Source organism: Asparagus officinalis, unplaced genomic scaffold (genome assembly GCF_001876935.1).
Source record: "Asparagus officinalis unplaced genomic scaffold, Aspof.V1 AsparagusV1_Un2016, whole genome shotgun sequence".
NCBI lineage: Eukaryota > Viridiplantae > Streptophyta > Magnoliopsida > Asparagales > Asparagaceae > Asparagus > Asparagus officinalis.
The window spans coordinates 30,334-52,061 of NW_017974275.1; the positions used below are offsets into that span (position 1 = coordinate 30,334).

At 45.1% G+C, this 21,728-nt stretch overlaps 1 protein-coding gene and 1 pseudogene across 1 annotated transcript; both read right to left on the reverse strand.

Moving 5' to 3' along the window:
- Positions 1–4,745: 4,745 nt before the first annotated feature.
- LOC109828527 (60S ribosomal protein L5, mitochondrial) lies at positions 4,746–10,339 on the reverse strand. Its single transcript, XM_020395501.1, is given in 4 exon segments — positions 4,746–4,783; positions 4,786–4,836; positions 9,861–10,308; positions 10,310–10,339. Coding segments are annotated over 4 exon segments (567 nt in total).
- Positions 10,340–10,521: 182 nt separating this feature from the next.
- On the reverse strand, positions 10,522–20,498 carry LOC109828525 (annotated as a pseudogene).
- Positions 20,499–21,728: the final 1,230 nt, after the last annotated feature.

Genomic DNA, 21,728 nt, shown 5'->3' on the forward strand with positions numbered 1-21,728 from the left:
TCGAACTTTGGTGTCAAGCCATGAAACTTCCTTTCATTCTAGTTTGACTTCTTCTCCTTCAGCTGCTGGAGCTTCAATCCCGATCTCTTTTCCCAATCCGAGGAACGAAGGCCTTTAGCTCGCCCTATTAGATTAATTTTTTTAATCCGTAACCGCAGATTTCAGTGAGTTACTAGATTGAAGCTGAAGCTAGAACTTCTAAGTCAGTTACAATAAAAGATTGACAAAAAACTGAAAATGCAGACAGGACAGAAGGCAGGGACTGAAACCAAGCTACTACTGCAGAAAGGCCTGACTTATCATCGGGATCAGGAGCGGACGGAGCTTCGAATGACTGAACTATCATCACTGTAAGAAGAAAGGACTAGTAGCATCGCAGAGGAGTCTCAAGCTAGGTCGGAATGGAATCTCCAAGCGGAAAAGAAGCCCTAATCGCCAACTGCAGAAAAAAGGGCTGAACCGACGGCAAGATCAAGTTCTTCTTTAGACCATCCTTTCGAGGACCCTGCTTAAAGTAGTAAGAACAGATATTAGGAAAGGAAAGACCTACTAGTAGCTGCTCTTCAACTAGTAACTCCTGTAACCCAGTAAAGACATTAAGATCTCTTTTCAGCTGCTTAAACAATATGCCATTAGGCCTTCTTTTTTAAATCCAAGGAAAGAGACCAGCAAGAAGGGGATAGTAAACCAAAGAAGCCAAAAAGAAGGAAGCAAGGCAACGTATTTTAGTAAAGCATCCGTGGGTCGTTTAGGGCGATCTGTTGAATTGAATCTTTAAAGCAATCATCAAACATACATATTATATATTAGAATTGCTCATACTTCCTTTCTAGTAAGCTTATCGTAGAGGAAGATAATGACATCTGTTGAGGTGTATTCTCTGTTTACCCATCAAGATTCTCTTTGTGATCACACGCAAAGGCTTATGTTATTACTCTTTCGGCTACATGGCATTACCGTCTCGGATCGGCACCATCAGTCAACTCTTTCATAATTCATGCAATTTCATTTCCCTTATCTCCTTAACAGGATGGTATGGAGCCAAGCTGTGATGATACGGGTTGGGAACATCTCGCATGGCGACAGGGGATGCCCTCGATTTGCTGAATCGGCCTTCTGACAAACTGGATGGCTGTGATCTTGTCATCCTTCACGGGCTCTTCTTGAGTTGGTGCGTCTTCCTTAATAGGCGAGCCCATCCTTGGATTCCGAGGTTAAGGACAATGGGCTTTTTTTTTGATTCCTTATTTTCTCGTTCAAGTCCAACCGCGGGTTTGTAGGCCGAATCGGCACATCAAATTCGACGATTTTCCCCGCTGCATTTGGCATAGCGCAAAGTCTTGTCCATGGACCCGGTATCGTGTGGAGGCAACTCTATCTGTCGATCAGGCAAACGGGTAATCTCCATTCCATGGGAAGTTGAGGTCAACAACGGAGACCAAAGCAAAGGTGGCTTCCGGGGTTGGATCTCCGTTGTCGTGACTTCTTTGATGATCGGGAGATTAGGAAGGTTGTCATTTTGTATTCTTCAGGCGGCTCATCGCTGAACACCGGTAAGATCTTGCCTTGATAAGGAAACTTGATGCACTGATGATAGACTGAGCGGTACACACTTCGTTGTTCGATCCACCTTCTGCCGAGAATAAGCTTGAAAGACGCTCCAAGTTGATCACATGAAATCGACTGGCCATAGTGGTTGGCCCAAACGTCGGATTTCAATGTGATTGGCTCCGAGAAGCGGCTCTCGATGGAAATTGTCGTAGCAGTCACTGTCAGAGTGGTAGGCTTCGAGTGTACTATCTGGAATCTCCAGCATTAGCAAAGTGGGCCAGGGGACATACATTCAGTGAGGCACCTGTGTTCAACGCGACGGTCTGAGGAATGGAAAATTCCTTATAATCAATGGTCAAGTAAAGCGGGTATGAACGAACACCCTTTGAGAGCATGTGGCGGCGAAGTCCTCAGGTCCGAGGTGATGAGTAGCGGAGCGGGTGCATTAAGGCTATATGACCTGCTCTAGTCCTTCGCGGCGTAATGTTCTGCCGGATGTTCCTGCTTCCCGAGGAATCGTGTTCAGGCATTTCCCTGTGTGGCTGCGACTTCTTGAGTTGTTCCAGTATGGAGATTTTTGCCGGGACTTTGCTCAGGTCCTCCTACAAAATCATATTCCCCTCCTGTCTCGATCACAACGGGCGCGTTCCGGCTCTTCCTGGCTGGCTTCTGGGCTGTGACTGTTTTTGGCATAGATCCGCCCTGATCTTAATGCTGCATTGATCGCGAGTCTGACTCGGGTAGTACTTTGGGAGGCCCTTGGGTTCCTGGTGAGGCTGAGTGATGGCTTGGGTTGAAGTGTGGTCGGATTTTATTTGATGGTGGACGAATGATGACTTGCGGTTAAGGTACTGATAATGGCGGTGGTGGCCGGATGATTCTTTGATGATGGGTAAAGTTAATAAGGGTTGGGGGCAAAGAGACTGATGATGTGATGGTGACGGGCGACACTTGGTGGAACAGCGTTGGGTTTTTAGGTTTTTATTCCTGAGTCTTAGGTGGGGAAAATCCTTATTTTCGTGACTCCGTCCCATGGTGTGATGTATTGCGGGTAGTCTGAATTTGAATAAAAAAATATATATTATACGCAAGCGACTGACTGCCTCGGAGGAGGGCTGACGATCTCCGGCTTCATCACTGTACTGTCTTGGGACTTTCTAAAGCTCTGTCACTGGCTTGACTCTCCTGGTAATAGCTGGCTCACAGGCGGAGTCATTTTCCCTCTCTGGCTGGACAATATAGTGCGTCGGTGATGGTGCTGGACGGATGATGCTTGACCATGCTGACCGTCGGTGGGTGCACCCTGTGATGTAGATGCTGACGCCGTGTGATCTGACAGAGGATCTTGATAGATTCCTGGGTCTTGACCTGCAAGATGGGCATCGATCTCGTTCCAGCTGGTCCACAGTCATTTCACCATACACGCTGACAGCTCTTTCATAGCCTGGCCAGGTCTACAACTGACTGACCTACTACCTCCGCTTCCTTTTCTTCCTATTACCGACAAGCGACTGAGAGTTCTCCAAACTGTTCTTGACTGCTGCTTTTTTGAGTCCTGCTTTCGATTCTCAACTGCATCGATAGATAAACAAATGAGAAGTCGATAGACGAGAAAGAGAGTCAAGTCATTGTCTAGATCAGTTGCTAATTCAGCATTCTGTTGCTGGATCTGACATTCAGAGGAACCCGTCTTTGGTGATCATCTTGTTCTTCGCCAGACTGCAGATCCCACGAGGTCTGTCTGCCAGCGCTGATTCACCATCCTCTCTCTAGAATAGATGTATGTCCCATTTTACTCATCAGTGCATCTCCTTGATTAGCAATAGTAATTGGAAGAGCCTATCTCATAGATGTTGGTAGTCATATGAAGCCACCGGCACTGTGACGCATAGCATCTTTGCCGGACTCTCCCTTTTGCACAAGCGATCGGTTATCTCTTGAAGACTGTTGTTCGGCCAGACCACAGCGTGCATGTTCATAGTGGTGACTTCGGGCTCAAGTGGACGGGGAGATGGATCATGGATGTCCGAAGATAGAACATAGATCTGAGTCACATTTGAAAGCCGCTTGGATGGCATCATGCCACCTATAGGTTTCCTACCTCAGAACGGGAATTGTGAGAGCTATGTTCATAGGACAAAGTGATTTCAGCATACCCAACCCATCGCCATGGATTTTTCGCGGTACCAACTTGCGAGTCTGGAGTGAACATCTTCTGACCATGAATGTTTTATGGCCATACTATGATGAAAGAAGACACTCTTTGTTGTGGAATGAAGTCATGGTGAGAAAGAATCCCTTGCTTGATGGGGGAGATCTTACGGAGAGCTGGTGAAAGAAGACATGTCATATCGGTCATGAGTGGAACAAAGTGAGCCGAGTCGGAGACCTCAGAGAGTCAGACGAGAATCCCTTGTTGGGTCGATCAAGAAAGGGTCCTAGACAGACTGACAATTCTTCTTGGGTTTCAGTTCATCTACACTACAAAAAAAAGGATCCTTCTCTACAAGTGGTTCACTCTCAGCTCCAATCTTGCCTTTGTTCTAAGAGTTATCCTCGAAATGAAAGAGTTGGGCTTCCCTTTCATTCTTGGACAGTGGATTCAGCTAATGCTTTTGAGGGTGAGGCTCTTTCTTTGTTTGGTTATAAAAGTACTACGATTCTTAGTAAGGGAGCTCCCTAAAGCTCTTTTTCTGGTGTGACGCGGCCTAAACGCGGAGACTAGTTCTGCCTTTTCTTTACCTCTCGGAAACCTCTCGCTGATCACATTCTTCACCGTGCGAGACCTAAACGTCCAGGCGAAGTGGCGAGCTCCACACTAGGACAGCAAACCGAATAAGCTGATGCAAGCCCGACTTACTATCCTAGGGCTACCCAGCTCGGGCTAGCTCAGCTCATAGCTCTTGCTTGCCGCCTTAACTCAACCGTAGGAAAGATCCTTACTCACAGAAGTACTCGAGTTATACAGGGAATGTTACCGGTACTTGAAGACTTCAATCGTCTTTAACTACTGAAAGACTTAAATTGCTAAACTCATACTTCAATCGTACTGCTACTGCAACTGCAAGAAGAAAGATTCCAGATGATCGTCATAAAGACTATACAAGAGAAATAGCAAATTAACGAAATTGATTCCATCGGGCTGTAGCTATGCAGCTACAGGGATTCCATCGCCTCTTCCGCTTCTCGACATCTTACTTAGTTTCCCCCTCATCTTTTAGCAAAAAGCCGTCCACGGTGGTAAAGTCTCATCTTTTGTGTTGGCCGAAGTTACAATAGTCACATAATCGTCTTTAACTACTGAAAGACTTAAATTGCTAAACTCATACTTCAATCGTACTGCTACTGCAACTGCAAGAAGAAAGATTCCAGATGATCGTCATAAAGACTATACAAGAGAAATAGCAAATTAACGAAATTGATTCCATCGGGCTGTAGCTATGCAGCTACAGGGATTCCATCGCCTCTTCACTTTCAGCCTTCCCAACAGTCAAAGAAAGATTAGCTTCCCCAGCCTTCCTGTCCTAAAGCAGGAAAGAAATCCCTATTCTATTCATGGGATATTCAGAGAAGATTGCCTATATGTATCAAAACAAGTATATTACTTTTGTTTTTAGTCTTTTGAGCTGTAGACCATACAGAAGAAATGATGATCTCCTTAATTGAGAATCCACCCTCATTTTGAGCTGGACGCGAATCAGCACTTACTGATGCAAGAATGACACCGGGCTCACTTCAATGCCAAAAAAACGAGTAATAGGTAGAGGAGGCGTTACTGGTATCATGGACGGGAGCAAAGGTAAGAGAAGAAAGCCCCATCTCAAGTAAGGGAAAAAGCATGGCATAAGATCTTGAATGAAGGTTGGCCTTTTCAAAAATATTCTTAGATCTTGTCGTCAGCCTTGTGGGCATATCGAACTTCTGAAAGACTGTCAATAGGCGCTGTTAAGTCCTTTATTGTAGTATATGGCACTGAAGCTGTAGTTCCTGTGGAAAAGGAGATCGAGTCTTTGAGAATCACGGTATCTACAAACCTCGATGAAGATACCACTGAATACGCGAGGGCCAGGTTGCTCGAGTTAGAGTCGCTGGACGAGAGGCGATTGAATGCTTTTGAAAACCTTGAGGCATACAGATCCCGGATGGTTAAGGCATATGATCTATAAGTTAGACCAATATTTATCCTGGGTAACTTGTACTAAAAGTTGCTGACACTGTGCAAGCCAATCTTCCAAGTCAAAAATTAGCAAAAAACGTCGGATGGCCCTTTTCTCGTTAAAGAGGCCCTTAAGAATGGGTGCTCTAGTTTGTTAACATCGAATGTGGATAGGCTGCCAGGTGTTATAAATGGGTGTTGGTCAAAAACATTTTCTTAATAATTCAATAAACTTCGACGTTTCTTCTAATTCCTTGTTCTTTGTTATGTCATCATAAAAATGAGATGTTGAGTTATCGAGTATGTTGTGATGTATGTATGCATATATTCTTATACTTTGAATGCAGATTTTTTGAAAAATGTTATATGCCACAAGTTTTTGATGCAAGTATTAACGTTGGCGATGTTAGCTCATGCCTTAAAGACTATGCATGTATGATGACAGGTGACAATACTATGTGATGGTGTGATATTACACTATTCAAATGCTCGATTGAATATGATCCGAACTGAATTACAGAATCTGTCTTCCATAACTATTTCTTACAAATATCTTCATGTTTTTGTTTTAATGACATTTTTGAAAAGCAAAATAGGGAATTCTTTCGCAAGCCCCTCACACAGGGCTTTTAAACCACTATCGGCCTCAATTTATAAAAGTCTTTCCCTTTCCTTCCGGGCTTTAGGCTTGGATAGTGAAAAATTCTATCTTGGGCGGTTGATTGCCTAAGTGAAGTATGTATCTCTTTGTTGTCGGCGTGAGAACAGTTGAGGGTTGCTTTTTTCTTCTTTTCCAGCGTCGTATAAACTCCTTCTTCTTTCTGTTTTAGGTTCCGAGGAGCAAGCTGCTCGTCCGGTTCAAGTGGGAACTCTCATACCGTGCGGTAGGGAAACATCTTTTGTGTTGGCCGAAGTTACAATAGTCACATTGAAACCTCGAATATGCTCGAAGATCTCGAAATGATCTTCCAGTTCCGGGGAGAATTCGCAAAACTCCGTTTCCATCGAGAATTTAATTGGGTTTTCCCGTATTTCGACCGGAGAATCTAACATAGACATTACTGTCGAGATTCTGACCAAAAAAATTAGACATTCCATGCCCTCGGAGAGCGCTTTGTCGTGCAAAGTCACTGACACTTTCAGCCTTCCCAACAGTCAAAGAAAGATTAGCTTCCCCAGCCTTCCTGTCCTAAAGCAGGAAAGAAATCCCTATTCTATTCATGGGATATTCAGAGAAGATTGCCTATATGTATCAAAACAAGTATATTACTTTTGTTTTTAGTCTTTTGAGCTGTAGACCATACAGAAGAAATGATGTCTCCTTAATTGAGAATCCACCCTCATTTTGAGCTGGACGCGAATCAGCACTTACTGATGCAAGAATGACACCGGGCTCACTTCAATGCCAAAAAAAAGAGTAATAGGTAGAGGAGGCGTTACTGGTATCATGGACGGGAGCAAAGGTAAGAGAAGAAAGCCCCATCTCAAGTAAGGGAAAAAGCATGGCATAAGATCTTGAATGAAGGTTGGCCTTTTCAAAAATATTCTTAGATCTTGTCGTCAGCCTTGTGGGCATATCGAACTTCTGAAAGACTGTCAATAGGCGCTGTTAAGTCCTTTATTGTAGTATATGGCACTGAAGCTGTAGTTCCTGTGGAAAGGAGATCGAGTCTTTGAGAATCACGGTATCTACAAACCTCGATGAAGATACCACTGAATACGCGAGGGCCAGGTTGCTCGAGTTAGAGTCGCTGGACGAGAGGCGATTGAATGCTTTTGAAAACCTTGAGGCATACAGATCCCGGATGGTTAAGGCATATGATCTAAGTTAGACCAAATATTATCCTGGTAACTTGTACTAAAAGTTGCTGACACTGTGCAAGCCAATTCTTCCAAGTCAAAATTAGCAAAAAACGTGGATGGCCCTTTTCTCGTTAAAGAGGCCTTAAGAATGGGGGCTCTAGTTTGTTAACATCGAATGTGGATAGGCTGCCAGGTGTTATAAATTGGTGGTTGGTCAAAAACATTTTCTTAATATTCAATAAACTTCGACGTTTCTTTTAATTCCTTGTTCTTTGTTTATGTCATCATAAAATGAGATGTTGAGTTATCGAGTATGTTGTGATGTATGTATGCATATATTCTTATACTTTTGAATGCAGATTTTTTGAAAAATGTTATATGCCACAAGTTTTTGATGCAAGTATTAACGTTGGCGATGTTAGCTCATGCCTTAAAGACTATGCATGTATGATGACAGGTGACAATACTATGTGATGGTGTGATATTACACTATTCAAATGCTCGATTGAATATGATCCGAACTGATTACAGAATCTGTCTTCATAACTATTTCTTACAAATATCTTCATGTTTTTGTTTTAATGACATTTTTGAAAAGCAAAATGGGAATTCTTTCGCAAGCCCCTCACACAGGGCTTTTAAACCACTATCGGCCTCAATTTATAAAAGTCTTTCCCTTTCCTTCCGGGCTTTAGGCTTTGGATAGTGAAAATTCTATCTTGGGGTTGATTGCCTAAGTGAAGTATGTATCTCTTTGTTAGTCGGTGGAGACGTTGGGTTTTTCTAGAGTAGTGGGCTTGATTTTTTTTGGGTTTTTTTTGGGTATGTTATTGTTTTTGGTTGTCGAGGGAAACTAGAGTGGTTGATAGGGGTTTGGTTGTGTTGGTGGTGGTGTTATTGTGTGGGGTTTCTGGGTGGTTGGTGGTGGATTTGGCTTCTGGTTTTCGCTGTTTCCAGACGTCGTATTGAGAGTTTGGTGGACTTGGCTGGTTTTTGTTCTTGTTTATGGATGTGGTCCTTCTTGTCGTGTTTGTTTTGTATGGTTGATGTTAGCAATTATTGGTTGTCTTGTCTTCGGTTTCGCGTTGCGGTTTTCAAGGATATTGGTTGTGTGTTGGGAATGATCTTCATAGTGTTCCTGGTTGCTGTACGTTGTGTGGTGGTAGGGGAAAGTAAGACATTCCTTCTTTCTTTCGGCTGGTAGGGAGGGGATGAGTTGGAATTGTGTGGATTTTGGCATGGAGTGTAGCTCAGGTTTTGTGGTGAGTTTATGTTGTCTTAGAGGAGATCTTGTGGTGGACCTTTCGTTGCTGATTTTGGGGATTTTTTTGTTGAGGTTGTAGTATTTTAGTGTGTGTTTCGGGCATGAAACGTTCGAGAATGTCGATGGTTTTTAGGTCGGGATTGGATTTCTTAAGCCTTTTAACCTCGGTTTATGGCGTTTGTTTACGTCTGATATGGGCGCTGCTTGTTTCAGCGTGCGGTTTTGGGAGTAGATGTATTCCGGATGAATGTATTACAGGAGTCTTGGTCCCGAGTGACTCTTGAACCTGGTGCCAGAGCCAGTACAGACTCCAATCAAAGCGGGAGCCCTCGCAAGACAAGAGCTGGGTGAAATGACCCTCGGTTCATACTCGCCAAATGTGATTTCTGTTATTTGGCGGGGCTTGTCTATAGTTTCAGAGTGCTAGCGAGGATGTTCTGATAGAACTTAAATCCAAACGCTTTGCTTTAGTGAGGAGTCCTGATCATTGCAGCTCGACGGATTAGACGGGATTTGTGCTTCGGTGAATAAAACGTGTATTTTTTTATCGGTTTATTATGATGTACGAGTCAAGGTCTCTTCCTAAGGTTTTGGGATCTGGGTGATGTTCGGTTGTGTTTGGGAGTGTGAGCTTCTGTTGAAAGATGAGAGCGGTAGATTAACGGGTACGTTCGGATTTCACGGTTATTCGCTGTTATTATGTGTGTCACATTTGCGCTTGGCTATTTTCTATGTAGTTCGTATACTGTATGTTGTGTCTGGCGGAGTTCCCCTCCTCTGCGTCACCGGGTGGTTTCGTGCTTTAATGAAGGTCCGCGGATAATAAGAGTGCTAGGTGTTGGTTGCTCTTTGGTTTTGTATAATCAGAGGTTTGGAGTATCGAGGCAGAAGGTGCTTTCTGTTGTTTTTGGTTGATAATGAGAAGGAGTCTGATTCTTGTTGCGTGTGGAGAAGCTCTTTCGCTCCTTGGGGATAAGAAGAGAGTCGGATTAAAGATGGTCATCCGCGCCTTTTTCGGGTGGTGTGGCTTTCCTGGTTGGTATGCTCATGCGGGGGACAGAAATCATTTGTTTCTCTCTTTCTTTTTTTTTCCTCGAATATGCTCGAAGATCTCGAAATGATCTTCCAGTTCCGGGGAGAATTCGCAAAACTCCGTTTCCATCGAGAATTTAATTGGGTTTTCCCGTATTTCGACCGGAGAATCTAACATAGACATTACTGTCGAGATTCTGACCAAAAAATTAGACATTCCATGCCCTCGGAGAGCGCTTTGTCGTGCAAAGTCACTGACATATCCTGTGTCTTTTTCGGACCCCAAGAATGAATTGGATCGAAACGACTTTCCTGCTTGGAAATAAGGGCCCCTTTTTTTCTTAAAGAATCTCTGACCGCGCGGAATCTCCATAGCCAATTTTCCAAATTTGATTCTGAAATCAGAGGCTGCTTTTGGGACTAATCTTATTTCACACGATCCAGGAACTTCCATAACGTTGGCGTGATTCGGTTTGAGCAACGGATCCTGACGTGATACATCTTTCGTAATGAAAATGGAGTGGAAACATCATGATGAGTTGGCTTATCCGGTTTTTTTTAGAATGAGCACTGTGAACTATCCGCTTCAAAAAGGATAGTTGATCGAACCGAAACAACGTTAAGTCAACGACTAAATAGCGGAGTAAATGAGCTTCTAAATGCGGTATTTCCTTAGTGATTCTTTCAGGGGTTTTGGCTCGCAATAGACGCTAGGGTCCTGATCGAGCAAGACGTAGTCCTATCTATCTACCTCTCCAGACACAATATCTTGAGTACCTATGATGGTGACTACATCTGCTGGCATGTGATGTTTGGACATAGAATCGAGTCCTTGTGAAGGCAAAGCCAGGTGCTCTTATTTTACGACGTAGGGACGATTGCTTCCATTACTGACAAGAAAGACACCGAATTCTCCTTTAGGTGCCTCAACTGCGTATAGGTAGAAGGAGCTGGTACGGAAAAACCTCTGTTATAAGGTTCGAAATGGTGAATTGAGGTAGAGTAGACCGATGATCCTGTAGTCATTTGGCGGCTATGGAAAGAAAAAGCTTGCATCTGCTCCCCGAAACTATAACCGGTCCCATCTCTCTCCAAACCTAACGTGGTAGTTTCCCATCATAGGGCTTTCTATCTATAGATTGAGCCATTACCAACCAAGGATCCATTCGTTCAGAACTCAGTGACAACTTCTATAGATAAGGCGGAGCGTCCTTGGTTCAGCATTATAGCACATAGGCTTCGGCGCTACTACAGCGCTTCGCTAACTTGAAGCGCCTCGCTATGAGAATGACGCTTCGCTAACGCTCGGCTAAGTCGTCGAACCCTCGCGCTGACTGTTCGCTTTCTCAGTAGCGAAAGCGCTTCTCTTTGCCCCTTAAGTAGAAGGACAAAAAAGAGATTATTGGTTTTATTGCTCCCGCTTCCTCATCTGCGCTCGTCAAGCCAACTTAGCTTTTTGGGAGGTGAAACAGCGGTTGAAGCGGACATTTCGAAATGACAGCATCGAAGATATTTAAATATACACGGTAACGGTTATCCCGGACTGCGTTCCGGAAAAAGTAGCCTACTTGACAGAAAAGAAAGGCGGGCACTCTCGGCTCGGAGGTAGGCACTCTCGTGTTTCAACCCCACGTTACACTGTGAAGGACCTCTCGATACCTTATGTTCACTTCGTAACTAGTGGCCGGTTCCCGTCGCGGAAGCCTTTTCCCAGTGCGCGGAGCCCCAACGAGGAAGGTGTTAGTGGTTTCTCATGGGGTCAATAATGCTAATCCCTCTTTTTGTGCTACTCCTACGGGAAGAAATAGAAAACGCGAAGCGTTCTCTTGGTTTCCCAACCTGTTGTTTCTAAAGGCTGCCCTCTCTCGGCTGGATTTTGGTCCAGCCTACTACGAGGATCCCGTATCCCGTACATCGTCTTTCTCCCTCCTGGGTTCCCGTGGTTCCTATGCCGCCGCGTTTCCCGTCCTTTTCTTTTAGTGCTTCGACCCAAAGCGATAGCTTGACGCGTTTTCAGTGGATAGATGGCTGCGCTCCAGCTCACTCAAGAATGGGACGGCAGTGGTCGCCGGCAAGCTCGTTCTGATCTTGGACGCAGTACATTGGAATCCTGAAGCACACCCACGAACGCTACCGCGCGTGCGCCTGCGGTGCGGTAAGGCACCACCCTGTTGTGCCAGCAGCCAACTCCGGCGTGTCAGCTTAGTTATCCTCATCAAGCCACAACCTTGATGTCTAGCTTCCCAACTGGTAGACGGTTCCTTTTCCCCCAGATCAATGAAGAAGGGAGAAGTCAGTTGATTCTTCCGAAGAACCGGAAGCCAAGCGCTATGCCGGGGCGAGGGGACGGGAAAAGAAACTGCTCCGAAGAAAGATATTGGGGTTCCCAATGCTTCTCCACGCCCAACGAGATGCGCCAAAAAGGGTAAAAAAAAAGGCCCAAAAACCCAGGAGGGATATTAGAAAAAAACTGGTGCTTTATTGCGGGCTTAAACCCCCACCCTCCCCGATTTGGTTTCCCAAAAAGGGGGGTATTACTTTTTGCCGGAAAGAAATGGGAGGAATTTCGGTTTTAGAAAAAATACCAGTTCCCCGGGCCCCAAAAACAATTTATGAGGGGCGGGGGGTTGGGCAATTTCGATTAAGCAAGGTATAATAAAAATTGGGTCCGGGGGATCCCCCAAAAAAAACCATTTAGGGGGGGAAGCAATAAAAAAAAGAAATTCCAAAAATGAAAAAAAAAAGATAGGGCAAGGGAAGGGCTTACGAAACCTGACCTTAGAATTCCTTGTAACATTAAAAAAAAAAATTAAGGGTAAAAAGCAAAAGAAATTTATTCCCCAATTCCCTGGGGAATGTTACCCACCCAATTGAGAATTATTTTGAAACTTCCATAATTGGAATTGCCAAAATTGGGTGGGCAAGATTTTGGAGGAAGGGGTGGGAAAACCTGGCGGGTGCCCCCTTACTAAAATTAAGGTGAAGTTTAAATTGGATTGGGGAAGAACTTAAAAAAAAAACCGAATTTTTTTTTAAGGGGTGGGCATTGGTCCCACGAAGAAGCCCCCCACCCCCCCCAAAAGGCCCAAGTTTTCCTTACTATGTAATTAAATTTTTCCTTCCCTCTTTTTATTAATATCTTAATCATAGGTTTATGTGGGCCTGAACTTAAAATAAATGGGGGGGGGTAATAGCTTTTGAAAAATAACTTGTAAAGGTTCCCCATGACAAATATAATATATGGGCTTCAATTTTCTTTTTTGGGGACCCTCCCCCAAATTAAGGGGGGGGTGGTGGTTAAGTATTCCTAATAAAAAAAGCTTGGGTTTTTTCTCCACCCAAATTTCCCCATTATAAAAATAGGTGGGTGGGAAATTTTTATTGACAAATTTAAATAAAACTTTTTCCCCCGGGTAAAGGACCCTCTCTCAATACTCCCCGAATATAACTAATAATAAAAATATTTCCCCCCATAAGGACTGGCTTAACTTCCCCGTGGCATTTTTTGGATATTAAGGGACCACCGAAAAAAAAAAAAATAAATTTGGAAAGGGAAACCCCCCCCCCACCCCCCAAATTGGGGGGGGGGAAAAACCATTACCTTTGCCCCAATTTAGGCATTGCATTATAAAAAACGGAGCCAAACCCCCAAGGCCCCCCCTTTTTTCCAACCAAAATTCTTTTCTTTTGTTCAATTAAAAAAACCCCGGGTTGGTTTCCTATTACCCCGCTGTTGGAAAAAGGGGCTAAGGGGGATTTCTTTACAATTGGAGGGGTTTTTGGTGATGCCAATAGGCTTAAAAAAAAAAAAACCCCCCCCCCGGGGCCCCCAAGGGGTCAAATATTCTTGAATGGACTTTAAAAACCCCAAAATACCCGGGCTAAACGAAACCCGGGAAAACCCCCCACCAATAACCAAAAGAATTTGGCTCGGGGTGGGGATTTTTAAATCTAACTCCAATGGCTTGGTAAGGGTGTGGGGAGGGATATAGGGGTGTGTTTTTTAAGAGGAGAATTCCGTTTCGTCGCTATAGGTCATTTCTGTTTTTCTATCGTGACGCAAGTCCTCTTCCCCTTAATGCCGTTGTCACCCAAGGCTTGCGTTGGAGATGGCAATGGCTTCGTGCGCCTTAATAATCAAAAAAAAAGAAAGCCGGTTTCTTTAAGGCTTAAACGAACGGGGACTAGTGCATTAAGAAACAAAGCGAATGGAATCGGGCTTTAGGTTGGCTAAGCATACAGGGGATTCCATCGCCCCTTTCATGAAAGTTTGGCCTGCGTGCCCCAAGAACTACCTAACCCTTCAAAAAAGAAACGTCCGGATTTTCATTTCAACAAGAAAGAACCTAAAATGAAAGCAACAAATTTTGGGCTTGCTTGTTTGTTCCTATTTACTCTTTCTCTTTTGCCCTTGCCTTGTGAGCTTTGGAAAAGGGAAATTTGAAGAAAGTAAACTCTCTGAAACTTTTCTTATTGACGAAGAGAGAGTCAATATTTGATATGGCCGTGGTATTTACCCAACGAAAACGGAAGGGCCTTTTTTGTCCTTTTTTCATTAAGGAAACCCTAATTATAGGGCGGGCCCACAACCAGACTTCTGACCTTCAATGGTAGAACCAAAACCTCCAGCCACCGGCGAAACCATGAACAAGAGTTCTCTTACATAATTTTTTTTAAATAAGTTGGTCGATTCCCCTCGGGAGTTGAGATTCGTTACCTTTTTAGATGTTGTTCACGCGGTGATCTTCTATCTTCCGACGGTACTGTACTACCCTGTAACGGTAGGTCTCCTGTTGGGGGAGGACCAGGTGCGGTTAAGAGGTTTCCCCACTTCTTCCGTCACGTTAGCAATCTTTCCGGATCCGAGAGGGTTGTGATTGACTCCGTTAGGTCTTTGTTTCTATTGGTTTTGGTGTTGCTTTGCTACCAGACGATTTCTTTATATGCCCAATCCAAAGGAAACCACGAGATTTGCTAAAATCCACGAAAAAACCATACGAAAATTGCGGAAAGAACTCAAACTACGGAACGAGGGCGAACCCGTGGAAATAAACATCGGTTTCTTACTCGTGCGAAAGGAACTATTTTCTTGGCAAACTTGGACGCAACTTATAACGATGTTTGTCCCGCCATATCAACGGAAGAATCGGGACTTACAAAAGGCTTTATAAAAGGCTTTCGTCTCGAAAATTTTTTTTCATAATTTTAGCCGCGAGAATTACGTTTGTGATTCTTTTCGTATATTTCGCTTTTCTCCGACCATCTTTAAAACTTAGTTTCCCCCCTCTCTTTTAAAGAAAAAGGCGCTTCAGGTGGTAAAAGGGTTTCTCATCCCTTTGGTTGTTGGGCTAAGGTTTACAATAGCTTCCACAATTGAAAAACCTTCGGAAATATGCCTCGGAAGCTCGAAATGATCTTTCCCAGTTCCGGGAATTTGCGCAAAAACCGCCGTTTCCATCGAGAATTTAAATTGGGTTTTCCCGTATTTCGACCGGAGAATCTAAATAGACATTACTGTCGGATCTGACCAAAAAAAAATTAGGAACATTCCATGCCCTGCGTGAAGGAGCGCTTTGTCGTGCAAAAGCCACTGACAGTATCCTGTTGTCTTTTTCGACCCCAAAAGAATGGAAATTGGATCGAAACCGAACTTCCTGCTTGGAAATAAGGGCCCCTTTTTTCTTTTAAAGAATCTTTTCTGACCGCGGGCGGAATTCTCCTAAAGCCCCCCAATTTTTCCAAATTTGATTCGAAATTTCAGAGGCTCTTTTGGAACTAATCTTATTTCACACGATCCCAGAACTTTTCCATAAAAACGTTGGGCGTGGATTCGGTTTGAGGCAAACGGATTTCCCGGGACGTGGATACATTTCGTAATGAAAATGGAGTGAAACCATTCATGATGAGTGAGCTTAATTCCGGGTTTTTTTAGAATGAGGCCAACTGTGACTACCGCTTCAAAAAAGGATAGTTGATCGAACCCGAAAAACAACGTTAAAGTCAAACGGGACTAAATAGCGGAGTAAATGAGCTTCTAAAATGGCGGGTATTTTTCTCCTAGTGATTTCTTTAGGGTTTTTTGGCTCGCATTAGACCGCTAGTCCCTGGAATCGAGGCAAGACGTAGTTCCTATTTTCTATTCTTACCTTCTTCCAGAACACCAAGTATTCCTTGAGTACTTATGATGTTGACTACATCTTGCTTGGGCCATGTTTAGTGGTTTGGGACATAGAAAATCGAGGTCCTTGGTGGAAAATGGGGCAAAAAGGCCAGGTGGCTCTTATTTTTTACGACGGTTAGGGGACGATTTGCTTTTCCCCCCCCACCCCCCCCCCCCCTTTAACTTGACAAAGAAAAGGCACCGAACAATTGCTTTCCTTTAAGTGCTTCAACTGCGGTATAGGTTAGAAGGAGCTGGTACGGAAAAACTTCTGTAATTAAAGGTTCGAAATGGTGAATTGAAAGGGTTAGAGTAAAGAACCGATGGATTCCTGTAATCATTTTGGGCCGGCTATGGAAAGAGCTTGGCATCTGCTCCCGGAAAAAACTATAAACCGGTCCCTCATTTCCTTCACAAAAACTTCAAAAACGTGGTAGTTTTCCCCCATCCCAATAGGCCTTTTATTCTAATAGATTGAAGCCCATTACCAAACCAAAGGGATCCCATTTTTGTTCAGAACTCCAGTTGACAAAACTTGCTATAGGATTAAGGCGGAGCGTTCTTGGTTCAGCCATTTATGAGAACAAATAGGGCTTCGTGGCGCTTAAAACTTACCCAAAAGAGCTTCGGCTAACTTGAAGCGCCTCGGCTATGAAGAATGGCGCTTCCTTTTAACCCCGCTCGGCCTTAAGGCGTTGAAAACCTCGCGCTTGAACTGTTCCTTTTTTCTCTAAGCTTGAAAAAGGCTTTACTCTTTGCCCATTTAAGTATAGAAGGAAACAAAAAAAGAGGGGGATTAATTGGTTTATCTTGCTTTCCCCGCTTCCTCATTCTTGCGCTCGTTCAAGCCAACCTAGCTTTTTGAGGTTTGAAAAAAAAAGCGTTTGAAGGGATTTCGAAAAAAATGAACGCCACGAGATAATTTTTTGAATAATTTTTACACGGGTAAACGCTTATCCGGGACTTGCGGTTTCCGGAAAAAAGTAGCCTTAACTTTGAAACAGAAAAAAAAGAAAGGGCGGGGCACTCTCGGCTTCGGAGGTAGGGGCACTTCCTTCGTGTTTCAAAAACCCCCCCCCAACGTTAACAACTGTGAAGGGACCCTACTCGATAAACCTTATTTCACTTTCGTAAAAAAATAGTGGGGCCGGTTTTCCCGGTCGCGGAAAGCCTTTTTCCCAAGTTTGCGCCTGAAAGCCCAACGAGGAAAGGTTGTTAGTGGTTTTTTCAATGGGGTTTCAAAAATTAAATGTAAAAATCCCCTCTTTTTGTTGCTATTTCCTACGGAGAAGATTAAGGAAAAACGCGAAGCTTCTTCCTTGGTTTTCCCCAAAACCTTGTTGTTTTCTTTAAAGGGTCGGCCCTCTCTCGCTGGAATTTTGGTCCAAGCCTTTACTTAACGAAGGATTCCCCGGTATTCCCGTAACATCGTCTTTCTCCCTCCTGGGTTCCCGTGTTTCCTATGCCGCCGCGGGTTTCCCGGTCCTTTTTCTTTTAGTGCTTCGACCCAAGCGATAGCTGACCGCGTTTTCAGTGGATAAGATGGCTGCGCTTCCAGCTCACTCAAAGGAATGGGACGGCAAGTGGTCCCCGCCGGCCAAAGGCTCGTTCTGATCTTGGACGGCAGTACCAGTTGGAATCCCTGAAGCACCAACCACGAACGCTACCCGCGTGCGCCCTGCGTTGCGGTAATGGCACCACCGCTGTTGTGGCCAGCAAGGCCAACTTCCGGCGTGTCAAGCTTATATCCCATCCAAGCACAACCTTGATGTCTAGCTTCCCAACTTGGTAAGAACGGTTCCTTTTCCCACAGAATCCAATGAAGAGGGAAAGTCAGTTGATTCTTCCGAAAGGAAACCGGAAAGCCAAGCCTATGCCCGGGGCGGAGGGGACGGGAAAGAGAACTGGCTCCGAAGAAAGATATTTGGGGTTCCCAAATGGCTTCTTCCACGCCCAACGAGATTTGCGCCACCTCGGGATTGCTTTACTCCTAACCCACGACGTTCCGAGACGGAGCTTAACCTGAGGTTCCTCGGTTTAAGAACGGCGATTGATCTACGGTTTCACACGGGCGCACGATTTTCCATGGATAAGTATTTTCCATTCGAGAAATTTTCGTTGATTGGGAAGGACAATAGTTTACCGGATCATCGGCTTTTGAATTCCATTGCCCACTAGGGCAATTTGTTAAGGGGGACATGCACAATTGATTCCGGAACACCTTTTGGTCGGTCTCTCATACGGATACCAGTAAACGATTTCATTAGCGGGATCTCCTCTGTAACCTTTACTGGTTAAACGGGTTTCAGGATTTTCCGAATTGGTTCATGAAATCCGGTAATTGCTGTTTCTTCGCGGGATATCCCAGGGGGCATTACCCCAGGATTGGATTTGGGTAGGGCCCCCAACCACTTTCAACTTTTTTTCACTTAGGGCCCGGGCCAAGTCAGTGAGGGGGAACCTGTTTTCGGGGCTCCTTCCCCCCCAAAAAAAAAACAAAAACTGTACGTGAAGAGTTTCCCTTTTCCTAACGGCTCGAAATCATTCCAAGATTGCCCCCGAGAGGCATTTTTTTTTTCCCTAATTTCCCTTTGGGGGTTGGTTCACCGCGCGCCGGCAACGAAGCAACCGGCCCGGCAAAAACAAAGCAAGAAACTTATGGAAACCAATAGGTCAGAACACAAGAGCGTCCATACTTTTCTTTTCTCGTGATGGTTGAGGAGTCTTTCTTTAATTCTTGAGTGCGGGGGAACGGCTTCGCGGAGGTCCGTGCCCTTTTCCCGTACCACAACCAAGGTCCGTTCCTTGGGTTTCCCAGTCCCCGCTCCTAAACATAAGGGGAGGGGATAGGGGGAAGGGGGGCCCGGGGCCTTTTTCATATAAAAGAGGGTTGTTAGGAAATGAAACCCCCGGCACCTATTTTCATTCGGACGTTTCCGGGGGGCGCCCGATTCGAATCGGGCGAATTTCGCGAGCTATCTGCTTTGATCCAGGTTAAGGCCCAGTCAGGCCACCTTTTTTCGTGCAGTTCAGTGACTACAGCCTCGAGCCTTCGCTTTTGAACTTCCTCTACCCACATTCTCTTATGTGCCCGAAGCATCTTCCATATGGAGAAAGATGGGCTTACATGGTTCCATCAATAGCACCTAACCTATGCGATTTTTGGCGGACCGTGCTCCACCCCGGGAAGCTCAATTTTTATTTCTGCCCAGAGGGCCAGAGGCGTATTTCTGTTCACGTCCTACGGACAACCCATCGAAGGTGGGAATGGCCGCCCCCTAGGAATAGGAATCTTTGACTGGGCCTTACATCAGCATTCGCCTCACTATACGCTGTCCCCCCTCAGGCTACCCTAGCCCGGGTATGTCGTCGTCAAGTTTCACACAGAATCTTCACTGACAACAGTATGCATGGCTTGAGTTAGGTCAGGCAGAACGTGTTGCCTGAATGGGAACTTCCTTTTTTTTTTCATATTGCTATCAATGTCTTCAGTCGCACGACCTCTTAACATTAGCTACACTGAATTCCCAATTCCTTTTTGCATTGCTGTGCAGTGACAGTCCCAATATTCCATATCGTTGTTTCAGATACGGTGCCGGTTGACATCTCTTCTTAATTCGCTCGATACGGAGAAGCAAATTGTTGTGTGGAGGAATCAATGATCTCACATAAGCCAAGAGGCAGATCTTGTGCCCTCCACCAGGTCATTTCGAAACTGGCATGCATTCCTGGCTCCCGGACTCTTTCATAGAATTCGCAAACAATTTATCCCGCCCTCAAAAGCCCAAATGGAACGGAGTTGATGCTTCCCAATCACATATCATGACGTAGTTGAAGCAAGTGAATGATTTTGAAATTCGAGTATTTCACGGAATACACACTCGTATGATATGAGCTCGTAATGGTACTACGCAATTCAAAGTTCTTACGCTGAGAAGTGAGCGTTTCTTGGCATCGTTAGAAAATAGATAGGGGTCAACGACGAACGAACAACGAAACTTTACGACAGCTTTTTCGTTACACGAGTGGTTATTCCGTGAAAGTTAACTCGAATTTCAAATCATCACTCTGCTTCAACTGACTCAATTGCTATGATGTGGAGCATCAACTCCGTTCATTTGTGGCTTTTGAGGAGCGGGGAGAAATTGTTTGGAATTCTATGAAAGGAGTCCCGGGAAGCCAGGATGGCATGCCAGTTTCATCGACCTGGTGGAGTGCACAGATTGCCTCTTGGCTTAGTGTCGAGATATTGATCCGCTCCACAACACAATTTGCTTCTGCGTATCGACAATTAGAAGAGATGTAACCGGCAAACGTATCTGGAAACAACGATTTATTGTATATTGGTACTGTCACTGCACAGCAAGCAAAGGATTGGGGATTCAGTGGTGTACATGTTAAGGGTCGTGCGACATGAAGACATTGATAGCAATATTGGGAGTTCCCATCAGGCAACAACGGTTCTGACCTGACCCTACTTCAAGCATGCATATGTTGTCATGAGATTTGTAGTGAAGCCTTGGAAGAGACATACCCGGGGGCTAGGGTAAGCTGAGGGGACGGCGTAAGTGATCGAATGTGTGTAAGCCCAGTCAAAGATTCCTATTCTAGGCAGGGCGGGCCATCAACCTCGAATGGTGTTGGTCCGTAGGACCGTGAACAGATTCGCCTCTGGCCTCTGGGCACGCGGAACCTCATGAGTTCACCGGGGTGGAGCACGGTCCGCAAAATCGGCATAGTTAGGTGCTTATTGATGGAACATGGTAAGCCCATCTTTCTCCATTTATGGGAAGTGCTTCGGGCCACATAAGAGATGTGGGTAGAGGAAGTCTCAAAAGTGAAGGCCGAGCTGTAGTAGGTCACGTGATCCGCCCCACCGAAAAGGTGGCTGACTGGGCTTTCTCCGTGGACAAACGCAGATCAGCTCGCGAATTCGTCGATAATCGGGCGCCCCGGAACGTCGAATGAAATAGGTGGCCGGGTTTCTCTTCTCTACAACCCTCTTTATATGAGAGGCCCGGCCCCCTTCCCTATCCTCCCTATAGTGTTTAGGAGCGGATCTGCCCGAAGGAACCACCTGTGTGGTACGGAAGGCACGGCCCGCGAAGCGTCCCGGGCACCCTCAGATGAAAGAAACTCCTCAACCATCACAAGGTTGAAAAAAGAAGTAATGCGCATCTGTGTCGACTCTATTGGGTCATAGTTCCTTGCTGGCGGCCGGTGCCGTTTTTGCGCCGGCTGTGAACCACCCCCAAAGGGAATTTAAGGAAAATGGCTCTCGGGGCATCTGAGAATTGATCAGCCGTCGATGAAGGGAAACTCTCACGTACAGTTTGTTTTTTTGGGGGGGGAAGGAGCCCGACAGGTCCCCTCATGACTTGGCCGGGCTAGTGAAAGTAAGTGGTGGGCCTACCCATCCCAACCTGGTATGCTTGGGATTCCGCGAAGAGCAGGCACTACGATGTTCATGACCAATCGGATTCCTGACGTACCAGTAGGTACCAGAGATGATCGCTATGATCGTTATCTGTATTCCGTATCCTAAGAGATGCGACAAAGGTCGGATCATTGTGCAATGTCTAATCAAATGCTAGTTGAACAAGCGATGATCGTAAGCTATGTCCTCCATCACGATCTCGAATGAAACTATCCATGGAATCCGTGCGCCGTGTTAAACGTAGACATCGCCGTTCTTAACCGGAGACTCAGGTTAAGCTCCGTCTCGGAACCGTCGTGGGTTAGGAGAAGCATTCCCAGAGGGT